General features: G+C 36.1%; 1 protein-coding gene across 4 annotated transcripts in view; it reads left to right on the top strand.

Annotated features, from left to right (window-relative positions):
* The window catches only part of RSF1 (remodeling and spacing factor 1), a 158,687-nt gene that overhangs the window by 18,393 nt on the left and 127,443 nt on the right, over positions 1-12,851 (top strand). Inside the window, exon 1 of one of the 4 annotated variants that reach the window (XM_042957509.1) lies at positions 1,112-1,757. The exons of 2 other annotated variants lie outside the window; for them this stretch is intronic. In XM_042957509.1, the coding sequence (XP_042813443.1) occupies positions 1,718-1,757 (40 nt within the window). In that variant the 5' untranslated portion in view covers positions 1,112-1,717. Of the gene's footprint in view, positions 1-1,111; positions 1,758-12,851 lie in introns of those variants that run through there. One more of the 4 variants, XM_042957508.1, reaches the window with a different exon arrangement.

Below are 12,851 nucleotides of genomic sequence, written 5' to 3' on the forward strand. Positions count from 1 at the left end.
CTTTTGGTTTCATTGACTATGATTCCATTTATATTAAATTTCCAAATTAGGCAGATCTCTGGAAACAAAATAAATTAGTACTTGGTGGGAGTTGAGGGTGGGGGAATTGGAAGAGATGAGGTTCCTATCAGGGTTGATGGAAATATTCTGTAATTAGGTACTGGTGATGATTGTACAGTATTGCAAAACTACTAAAAACCACAGGATAATACACTTTAAAATGGTGGATTTTATGCTATGTAAATTTTATTTCAATAAACTTTTTTTTTCAAGAGTTAATTGCATGCGTATGGGTCTATTTCTGTCCCGTATATTCTGTTTTCAGTGATCTATTTGTCTTTTTTAATGTTTATTTTTGAGAGAGAGGGAGAGAGAGTGCATGCGTATGTACAAGTGGTAGAGGAGCAGAGAGAGGGAGACACAGGAACCGAAACAGTCTCCAGGCTCTGCTCTCAGCACAGAGCCCGACGTGGGGCTCAAACTCATGAACTGTGAGATCGTGACCTAAGCCAAATTCAGACCCTTAACCACCTGAGCCACCCAGGCACCCCAGTCTGTCTCTCCTGAGGCCAGTATCACTCTGCCTTGCTCAGCTCTAGCTTTGTAGCAAGTCTTGAAGTCAGTAGTTTAAGTCCTACAACTTTCTTCTTTTTAAAAGGTGGTTTAACTATTTCAAGTCTTTTGCATTTCCATATGAATTTTGGAGTAAGTTTATCAATTTCTTTAAAATATTTCCTGACATTTTTATTGGGATTATGTACAGATGAATTTGGGCAAAATGACACCAAAATGGCATTGGGTCTTCTGATACATGAACACAGTATATCACTCCATTTCTTTAGGTTTTATTTTTTTTTTAGCAGTGTTTGATGGTCTTCCACATCTCTTGTCACACGTGTCCATAAATACTTTGGTTTTTTATGATAGTCTAAACGTATTGCTGATACATATAAAAAACATGATTGATTTTTTTTTTTGTATATTGGTCTTGTATTCTGCAATCTTACTAAACCCAGTCATTTTAAATAGCTTTTAAAAAATGATTCTTCATAAATGATCACGTCATCTGTAAATACGGTTTTACTTCTTTGTTTCTCATCTGGATGCCTTTGATTTTTTTTGTTTTTTCTTGTTAGAACTACACACAGAGTGGTAAATATAAATGGTGATTATGGACATTCTTGCCTTCCTGATCTTAGGGGGAAAGCATTCAGTTTTTCACCATTAAGTCTGGTGATAAGATTTTTCACTATGTCCTTATACAGGCTCAGAAAGTTCCCTTCTATTCCTAGTTTGCTGAGAAATTTTATCTGGAATGCATATTGGATTTTGTCAAAATTTTTGAAATATATTGAGATGATTATGACTTTTCATTTTAAGTTTGCTAATGTGGCAAATCACACTCATGGATTTTTAAAAACCACTCTTGCATTTCTGGGAGGATAAACCCCACTTAAGTCATTGGTGTGGACTGAATTTTGTATATCGAAATTTACATTTCGAAGCCCTAACACCCAGTGTGACTCTGTCTGGAGGTAGGGTCTTAGGTGGTAACCAAGTTTAAATGAAGTCCTAAGACTAGGGCCCTAACGTGATAGGACTGTGATATCTTATAATAACAGGAGGAGAGATCTCTTTCTCTTTCTCTGCCATGTGAGAACACAGTGAGAAGGTGGTTGTCTACAAGCCAGAAGAGAGCTCTCACCAGAACTTGACCATGCTGGTACCCTCGTCTTGGACTTCCAGCCTCAAGAACTGTGAGAAAATAAATTCTGTTGTTTAAGCGACCCAGAACAGACTAAGACAGTCTTTTTGAATTATCCTTTTCATGTATTTGCTAAAATTACGTTAAGAAATTTTGCATTTGTGTTCACAAGGGGTATTACTCTGTAGTTTTCTTTGTTTTGATGTGTTTATCTGATATTGTTATCAGGGTATAATGTTGACCTCATGGAAGGAATTGCAAAGCATTTCCTCCTTTTCATTTTTCTGGAATAATTTGTATAGATTTGGTATACTTTGAATCTTTGGCTTCATTCACCATTGAAACCACCTGGGCCTGGAGTTTTCTTTATGGGGAGATATTGAAGATTTAATTTCTTTGATAGGTATAAGACTATTTATTTTACCTGTTTCCTTTTGGATGAGCTTTGGTAATATGTTTCTTTCAAAGAATTATCCCAGTTCATTGAAGTTATAGAATTTATCAGGAAAAAAAAGAAAAGAAAAAAGAGAATTTATCATCATACATTGCTCATAGTGTTCTGATTATATTTTTCATATCTATAGTATCTAATCCATTTTGTTTCTGACATTGTTAATTTGCGTCTCCTTTTTTCCCCCACCTGCTTAGTCTGGCTAGAGGCTTATCAATATTTTTTTTTTCCTCAAAGAACCAGCTTTTGGTTTCATTGACTTCTGCTACTTATTATTTCCTTTCTTCTCTTTGTACTGTGTTTCATTTGCTCTTATTGTAGTTTCTCAAGGTAAAAGCTTTGGTCATTGATCTGAAACCTTTTTAAATATAGGTTGTTAATTCTATAAATTTCTCTGCTTCTTTTAGCTGCATGCCACAAAACTTATACGTATTGTATTTTTATCTTGTTTGGTAAGTTTTTCACTTTCATTTCTTTAATTTTACCCCTCCTTTTTTTTTTTTTTCCTTTTGAGGCTCCAAATTAGCTGTATATTTGACCATTTAAAATTGTCCCACAGTTTATTGATCTGTTCACTTTCAATCTTTTCTGTCATTTTGTTTAGTTTTTACTGTTGTGTTTGTAAGTTCACTAATTTTTTTTTTTTTTTTTTTTTTTTTTTAGCAGTGTTTAATCTAGTTTATATCCTATTCAGGGCTTTTTAATATCAGAAAGTGGTTTTCCTCTGAAGAATTTTTATTAGTTTTTTTTGTTTTTTATATAATCCATGTCTTCATTCCACATATTCAGTCTTTCCTCTAGTTTCTTGACCATATAGATTATAGTCATTTATAATCCTATAACTTTTCATGTCTTTTAATTTTATTATTATAGAATTAATATAACCTTGTAAGTCACTTAATGGTTAGATATACTTTTTTTCTTCATACTATGGGTTTAATTTTTCTGCTTTCTTTGCTTGTCTGGTAATTTTTGATTAGATAGTAGACATTATAATTTTACTATATTAGATGGCAGATTTTTTAAAAATTAAGTATAGTTGCCATATAATGTTACATTAGTTTCAGGTGTACAACATAGTGATTCAACAATTCTGTAGGTTACTCCGTCCTCACCAAGGTAAGTTCAGTCACCATATGTTATTGCAGTGTTGTGGACTATATTCCCTATGCTGTACTTTTCATCTCCAGGACTTATTTATTTTATAACTGAAGTTTGTACTACTTAATCTCCTTCACCTATTTTGCCCATCCCTGGCCCACTTACTCTTTGGCAGCCACCAGTTTGTTCTTTGTTTATTCATTTGTTTTGTCTTTTAGATTCCACAAATAAGTGAAATCGTATGGTTTTTATCTTTCTCTAACTTACTTTACTTAGTGTAACACCCTATAGGTCCATCCATATTGTCGCAAATGCCAAGATTTCATTCTTTTTTTTTCTTGGCTGAGTAATATTCCATTGTGTATATATACCATATGTTCTTTATCTGTTCATCAGACACAGATGAGTTGTTTCCACATGTTGGCTATTGTAAATAATGCCATAATATATGCTAGATTTTGTGTGTGTGTGTGTGTGTGTGTACACTTAAATTCTTGAGCTCTGGGACATGGTTCATCTACTTGGAAACCAAGCCAAAGTTGGAGACTTAACTGACTGAGACACCCAGGCGCCCTTCAGTATCTTTCTTTCAAACTTTAAGTGAGGTTGGATGTTTGTTTATTCTAGGGTTAATATTTTTCCTATTGACGCAAGATTCATTTTTCTGTTAAGAGTCAGATACTAAATATTTTAGGCCTTGTAGACTATAGAGTCTCTATCACTACCTATCCTTTCTGTTGCAGTGTGGAAGCAACCATAGAGAGTATTTAAATGAATGAGCATGGTTGTGAACATATTCTTAGATACTGTAATCTGAATTTCATGTAATTTTTCAGTTATTATGAAATATTACCTTCTGACTTTTTTTGGCTGTTTAATAATGCCGAAACTATTTTATTTTTTAATTTAGTTTTATTTTATGTTATTTTATGAGAGTGGGAGCTAGCGAGCATGAGCTGGGGAGGGACAGAGGGGAGAGAGAGAGAATCTCAAGCAGGTACCATGCTCAGTATAGAACTTGACTTGGAGCCTGATCCCATGACACTGGGATCCTGCCCTGAGTGAAATCAAGAGTTGGATATTCAACGAGCCACCCAGGTGCCCTAATGCAGAAACCATTCTTAGTTCTTGGGGTATACAGGAATAAGTGTGGGATGTAATTTGTCCGTTCTAACCAATGCTATTTGATGTGTGAACTTTTCCATTGTAGCTGTTAGAGACAGGACTTGCTCATAGACCTCTGTGGGCAATGGGCATTGTTCCCTCTATTCCTTTTGGGTGATTCTTTCTGTGATCTTGGGTAGTTTCCTCACATACATGCACTGATCAATACTTTGATATAAAGGTGCAGAGGGAACTGTTTTTAGATTTCCAGAGTGCCCTCTACAGTTTTCTCCTGTGTCGCTGTACTCGATGAACTCCAGTTCATGTCTCTAGTTTGCCTTCTTGACTTCCAGCTTCATCTCTTTGGCCTGGGAAGATTGCCAAGTTTTGACCAGGTCCTCCTTCTTTGCCTCTTTACCCAGGTAGTACACTGGGGCAATTATAGGGCTTATATCCTTTGTTTCTCATCTCTAATGTTCCCTTTCTTTTGTTGCTTCTTGTATAATGTCTTAAGTGCCATTGTTTCATATATTCTGTTTCATTGCTTAGTTGTTTCAGCGAGTAAGATCAGTATAGTTCCTGTTACTCCATATTTATCGCAAATGCAAGCACATTACTTTTTTTTTCTTTTCCATTTTCTTTTTCTTTTTTTTTTTTTTCCTTTTCCTTTTAAAACTGTCATTTGAAGGGATTTGGGCAGGAGGGTCAGCCCACCATCTTGATGTGATGTAACTTTCATCATTGTACTTAGAATTAAAATGGCGATCTTTTATTCCCCAAATGTGCATTGAGTACCTCTCATATGCTAAACCCTTCTCTAGGTATCGTGAGTAAAATTTCAGTAGAACTTACAGTTTCATGTTCTCTAACGTTGAATGGTGAACATAATGTCTACCCACATGAAATAGGAAATATATATATACGTTCCTTAGGGATTTACTTGATTGCATGAATCATAACCAAGGGTCCACGAATCATTTAAGACACTTTAAGATGCCAAATTTAAATTTAAATATATATGTACATTTGTTAAAAGTTCACAGGCTAATAAGGACATTATATCATTGCATTTATATGAAATCCTCTTTTTAAAAAAGTATTTCATATAAATGCATTAAATTTTTTTAATGTTTATTTATTTTTGAGAGAGAGAGACAGGGTGTGAGTGGGGAAGGGCAGAGAAAGAGGGGGACACAGAGTTTGAAGCAGACTCCAGGCTCCTTGCTGTCAGCACAGAGCCAGACGCGGGACTCGAACCCATGAACTGTGAGATCATGACTGGAGCCAACTGAGCCACCCAGGCACTCCTATATGAAGTACTCGTAACTCACCATGGTAGTTTCTTTTCCCCTTGCAGGTCAGATATTTTGATTGATAGTTAATAATAACCTTAGCAAGTAAAACACAGGTTTTTAATAAATTCAGTTTGGTACACCAAATCTTTTAAAATGTAGTATCTGTGGTGAGAAATAATGTGAAGCGGTGTGGTATAGAGTAAAAAACATGGCCTTCACTATTAACTGGGCTAGAATCTCAGTTTTGCCACTTGATATTTGTATATCTGGGCAATTTATTAAATTCTGAACCTCTTCATAATGGAGACAATAATACCTCTAATGTTGTTTTAAGAATCTACTATCAGTTCCTTTTGCCTTTTTTGGAAATGTTAAAACCAACCTATTGCTTCATTTTAGGTAGTTCACATAAAATGCATAGATCTGTTTACAATTCATTATTCTCTTAATTCACGTGATCTGCTCAAATACATAAGTCTTTAATATTGTTTATAGTATTATTTATAAGAATTAGGAATTCTCTTTCTGGCCATGTTAGAGTAATAAGTCTCTATCCCCTTGTCATAAACATTAAGTAAACTGGACCAAAATAAATGAATTATCTTGTTTTCAATATTATACAATAGGCAGAGTAGGATTGTGACCTCAGAGAGAAGAAATAAAGGAGGTAAGGTCTACCACTACTTTGGCTTCCTGTCTGGAGCCGCGGAAGCAGGAAGAGGGAGCCTGGAAGCCTCACTCAGTTGAAAAGGCAACAGTTGGATGTTGGAGAGTCTTAAGCAACTAGAAGTTGCAGAGCCAGGTTCTGAAAGGGAAGGAGCTATGCAGACAAAAGCAGAAATCTGTACAGGGGCCACCTTGAGTCTGCTGCTGAATACTAGGATCATAAATGCATAAAGTGAAACTCCATGAGGCCAAGCAGTGAACATCTAGGGGCTTATTAGCAGAACATTTCCTGAGTTTACACAAGAGATGTTTAACCCTGATGAGACATAGCAAATGATCCTTTGAAGCACTCAGGGCATTCAGTGGAGAACCCAATGGATTTGTCATACAGGAAAGACAGAAAAGTCCTCAGATGGATCAAATAGATCTACAAATCACTGCTTGCCAAAACAAAGCCCAACTTTCTTTGCAGAATGATCACAAATACTCAACAATGGTAGTATAACATGGTATTTTCCCACATCCAAGCAGAAATTGATAGACATGCCAAGAAGCAGGTCCTTTGTAACCCATGACCAGGAGAAAAATCAGCCCAAAGAAACAGATTTAGAAATGACAGAAGTAATGGAACCAGCAGACAAGAATGTTAAAATAGCTACTGTAACTAATGGATATATTTAAAGGAAAATATGAATGTAGAGAAATGGAAGATATATAAAAAAGAACCAAATGGGATGTGTAGTGATGAAAGCTAATACTATTTGAAATAAAAAATTAACAGCAGATTGGACAGTGCAGAACAGAACAGCAAACTTGACGATCTAACAGTAGACTTAAAGTGAAGCAGAGAAAGAGAACTGAAAACAACCAAATTAACTCTTTTATGTGTGGGACAATGCCAAGCAGGATACAACAAAGTGTATTTGACATCCTAGAAGGAGGATGGAGCCAAAAATATTGTAAGAAATAATATTTCCAAATTTGAAGAAAAGTGTCAATTCATACATCCATTAGTCTTAAGAAATCAAAAGCAGGGCAGACACATACATATACCAAGACATAACAAATTCCTGAAAACCACTAATAAAGAATTTTGAAGGTAGCCAAAGAAGACATGTGTAGAGAAACAATGAAGCCTTTTTATCAGAAACTATGCAAACCAGGAGATACTGAAATATTTTTAAAGCACTAATGAAAAAAAAAAACTATCAATATTTACATAGCCAGGAAAATATCCTTTGAAAATGGGGATATAATAAAAACCTTTTCAGACAAAGAGAATTTGTTACTAGCTACTTGACATACAGTTCACAAATAACTGCAGATGGGAAGAAAACAGATCAAATGAGAGGTTGGATCTAGATAAAGAGATGACGACTGCAAGAAATGATAAATATGTGAGTAAATATAAAATACATTTTCCTGGGGTGCCTGGGTGGCTCTGTCGGTTGAGTGTCCCACTCTTGATCTCACTTCAGGTGTTGGTCTCAGAGTTGTGGGTTCAAGCCCCATGTTGGGCTCTATGCTGGGTGTAAAGCCTACTTAAAAAACAAAACAAAAAAAACATTTCCCCTAATTAAAAAAATTTTTTTAATGTTTATTTACCTTTGAGACAGAGAGAGACAGAGTGCCAGTGGGGGAGGGGCAGAGAGAAAGGGAGACCCAGAATCTGAAGCATGCTCCAGACTCTGAGCTGTCAGCACAGAGCCCGACATGGGGCTTGAACTCACGAGCCTGGAGATCATGACCTGAACCGAAGTCAGCTGCCCAACCGACTGAGCCACCCACGTGCCCCACCATTTTACCTAATTTTAAATCTTTAAAAAGGATAACTCACTGCTTAAAACAAAAATCATAATGTAAGTTTTACAACATATGTAGAAGGAAAATGTAGGGAAATTGAAGTATGGTATTAGAAGGATAAAAAGTGTTCATATTTTACATGAAGTGAGAGAACATTGTTTGATGTTACACTGTGTTGAGTTAAAAGATGCATATTATAAAACCTCGAGCAAACACCAAATATTAAAATGAAGAAGTGTGCCTAATTAGCCAATAGTGGATATTAAATAAAATGCTAAATTATGTTCACTTTAATTTATTTTTAAGGTACGTTTACATGAAAGAAGACAGTAAAAGATGGAAGGAGCAAAGAAATGTTAAGATATATAGTAAACAAATGGCAAGATTGTAGATTTAAATCCAATTATATCGGTAATTGTATTAATATCAGTGGTTTTAATCAATGTTTGGCAAGCTTTTTCTGTAAAGAGTCAGACATTAAAAAATATTAGGCTTTGTGGTCAAAGCCATTTGACCTTTGTGGTCAAAATAAAGTATCTGTTGAAACTGTTCGTTTCTGCCAATATAGCCTGAGAGTAGTTATAGACATTACATAAATGAGTAAGTGTGGCTGTGTTCCAGTAAAACAGTAGATCCTGAAATTTGAATTTCATGTAATTGCAATGTGTTTAAAATACTATTTTTTAAAAAAGATTTTTTTAATGTTTGTATTTGAGAGAGAGAGAGAGAGACAGAGTGCAAGTGGCAGAAGGGGCAGAGACAGAGAAAATCTGAAGTAGGTTCCAGGCTCTGAGCTGTTAGCAGAGAGCCCAACATGGAGCTCGAACTTATGAGTCATGAGATCATGACCTGAGCCAAAGTGGGACACCTAACCGACTGAAGCATCCAGGCTCCCCTAAAAAAGATTTTTTTCTTTCTTTTATAATTTTTTTTAATGTTTATTTATTTTTGAGCGAGACACAGACAGAACATGAGCGGGGGAGGGGCAGAGAGAGAGGGAGGCACAGAATCCGAAGCAGGCTCCAGGCTTCGAGCTGTCAGCACAGAGCCCAACGTGGGGCTAACTCACGAACTGTGAGATCATGACCTGAGCCGAAGTCGGACACTCAACCGACTGAGCCACCCAGGCGTCCCACCCCTAAAAATGGTTTTTAAGTAATCTCTACACCCAGCTGGGGCTCCAACTCCCAACCCCGAGATCAAGAGTTGTGCGCTCTACCAACTGAGCCAGCCAGGTGCCCCACAAAATACTGTTTGTCTTTTTCTTTTTTCCCACCAACTCTTAAAAAAGTTAAATCATTCTTAGTTTGTGGGCTGTACAAAAACAGGTGACAAGATGCATTTGCCTTGTGAGCCTTAGTTTGCTAGACCTTGCTTGACCTAAACCTTCTGTCTCTCATCTGGTCACCACTAGCCAGCTGTGGTATTTGAGTTAAAATTAATTGAAATTAAAGAGATTGTCTGCGTGGGTAAAAAAGCAAGCCCAACTATATGCTATGAAAATCCACTTTAAATATATAGTTTGAAATGAAAGGATAGAAAATGATATATTGTGCAAAGCTAATCATAAGAAAACTGGAATAGCTATACTAATACCAGAAAATGGAGACATCAGAACAAGGAACATGAGCAGTAATAAAAAGGGATATTTTGTAACACTAACAGGGCTAATTTCTCAGGAAGATACAATAATTCTGACTGTTTTCACCCAGTAACAGAGCTGAAAAATACATATATAATCTAGATTATAAAGCATAAAGATACAATAAGTGCATACAGTATAATTCCATTTATATGAAGCTCTAGGAAAGACAAAGTTATAGTGAAAGAAGGCAGACCAGTGGTTGCCTTTGTCTGGGAGTGGGGTGACTGACTGGAATGGGGTTACAAGGGAACCATTTAGTCATTCTCTTCTGTTTTATATTTTGCTTATCTTAGTCTGTTCTCTTGTCATGTTAGGAAGCTTACTCATAAAAACCAGTTCATGGTTGGCCAGTTGTAAACTGGTAGCATGGGTAAAGTTGTTGATTGGGTGGCATAAGTGTGCAATGCCAAAATGTATATTCCATTTTACATGTGTACCTTCACAATTTTAGAAATTTGTTATCTGTTTTATATCTGGTTCATTAAGAAACATTTTTTATTATTTATTTATTTATTCATTTGCTAGTCAGTCAGGTACTAGGGTTAGGAGAGTTTCATGTTTTTGAAAAATTTTGTATTTTTTAATTTTTTAATGTTTATTTTTGAGGGACAGAGACCAAGCACAAGCGGGGGAGGGGCAGAGAGGGAGGGAGACAGAATCTGAAGCAGGCTCCAGGCTCCTTGCTGTCAGCACTGAGCCCGATAGCGGGCTTGAACTTATGAGCCGCGAGATCATGACCTGAACTGAAGTCGCTTAACCGACTGAGCCACCCAGGCACCCCAAAGTTGTTTTCTTTTGTTGTTTTTTTAAATCCAAATCAATCCATTCATTTAACAAGTCTTTATTGAACGTGTGGTATGTGGTGGTCACTGTCCCAGGTGCTGAAGATTCAGTCTTGTTTAACATGGGATAGAGTTGATCAAATAGGCATTTATGATACAATGTAATGCATAAGTAGAATCATTTTGGAATACCCATCAGGGGCACTTAATCCTGATAAGGTAAAAGAGTGATTTCCTGAGGGAGCAACAACCAGACAACTTTGAGGATGAATAGAGGTGGGTTGAAGATAGAGGGGACTGTACATGTTAAGATCTGGAGTCTAGAAACCGTATGGAATGTTTGGGAATTACGAGAAGTTCAGGTGGTGTTGTTGAGCCATTAAACCAAAACTAGCAGCTCATTACTCTGGACTTTTTGTTATATGAGAAAAAGTAACTCCCTGAAGCCACAGTGGTAAGGTTTTTTGTTACTTGAACATACCTGTAACCAGCACAGTGAGATAGCATATTTAAACTGAAGTGAAGAGATGGATGAGGTGACTTAGGGACAAAAGAAATTAAGTCCTAAAACAGAATCACCTTTCAAGGAGAGGGCAGAAGTGTAGGGTCTGCAAAGGAATTTAAAAGGAGGCAAAAGAAATAAGAGGAGAAATCAGAAAAGTAGTGTCACAGGATGGCCAGGTTTCAAGAAGGAAGATCTGGTCACCAGTGTCACATGGTGCCAAATTAAGACAAAAACCAAAGCATCCATTTAGTTTAACTAATAGAAGTCAGATTATGGTGAGTTTGGAGCAAATGGGACAGGTAAGAAAGAGACTGAGTTCATAGACTTTTTTTTTTTTTTTTTTTCCCCAGAATGGTAGGAGCAGTGTGTGTTAGTCGGGAGGGGACTTTTTCAAAAAAAATCTCCACAAGTTCCTTACTCTTAATCTTGTTCTTTGAGGCCAGCAGTAGTTTAAAAAAAATCCATTGAAGTTCATATGTAAGTGAATATACTTGTAAACTTAACTTCTAGTGGCTTTTTCACGGACCCAGTTTTAGTAAACCACTCCTCTGAACATTTGTTTTTCTTTAAAATGTGTAGAACCTTAAGCCAACAGTTGTTTATTTTCATTTAGATTAGATTTTCTGTACAGAAGAACTAAGTATTGAGATAATGATGTTTCTTTGCCAACAGTGTAGAATAAGGGGAGGGATGTTAGTTTTTCAGCATAACTGAACAATCTCCATTCAACACTTGGAAAAACATAATTAAGATCTCAGCTATCTTGAACCTATAGGAGGAAGGTTTCTTTAAACTGGTATATGTCTATGCCTTTTGGGTTCTCTAAACTTGTTGAATGTATTTGCAGAAATTTTTATGTTTACATTTTTCTTTGGATGTCCATAGCTTTCATTCAAACTAAGAGGTTGTCTTATGTTAGATTTCCCAACAAGCAAACTCTGAGACAAAAATGTGAGTGCACGTAGTTTATTTGGGAAGCACTGCCAGGAAACAGATAGTTTAGATCTTATGTCAGGTTTATCCCAGCACTGATTCAGGGCTGCTCTCAGGAAGGGTTAACTCCTTGCCCTGTAATCAGAAAGGCCTTGCACATGGTTGCAGGTTAGCCTGCACTGGAGTCCTAATTGCTATGAGGGTAAAGGTGAGGTGCCTCCAGCATCTGCTGCAGAGGTAACAGTACAATGGAATTTCATTTCTTGGTTAATTTGAAATATTTAAAAATTTGGATTTTTGAAGAATTTTTTTTTTAAGTAATCTCTACACCCAACGTGGGGCTCAAACTCATGACTCTGAGATCAAGAGTCACATGCCTGTACCGACTGAGCCAGCCAGGCACCCCAAAATATTTAAAAATTGTTTGATGGAAATTCTATGACATTAAGGAACTATTCATATTTAGGTAGTAATTATGGTATTCTGGTTATTTTTAAAGAGTTTATATCCCTTAGAGATACATAGTGAAATATTTGTGGATGAAATGATACCTGGAATTTGGTTTAAAATGACATATGGGAGAGGGAAAAAGTCTCTTGGTTGATTATCGCTGAAGTTGTGTGATGAGTTCATGGGTTTTATTATGCTAGTCTCTATTTTGGGATTTGTTTCAACATTTCTTAATAAAGGGTTTTTTTTTTGTATGTGTGTATGCTTTTTCCTTTTTTTAAATTCAAGTATAATTAACATACAGTATTATATTAGTTTCCGATATATAATATAGTGATTCAGCAATTCTTTATGTTACTTGGTACTCATCACAATAAACATACCGTTGATCCTCTTCACCTATTTGACCCA

This window comes from Panthera tigris, chromosome D1, assembly GCF_018350195.1.
Source record: "Panthera tigris isolate Pti1 chromosome D1, P.tigris_Pti1_mat1.1, whole genome shotgun sequence".
Classification (NCBI taxonomy): domain Eukaryota; kingdom Metazoa; phylum Chordata; class Mammalia; order Carnivora; family Felidae; genus Panthera; species Panthera tigris.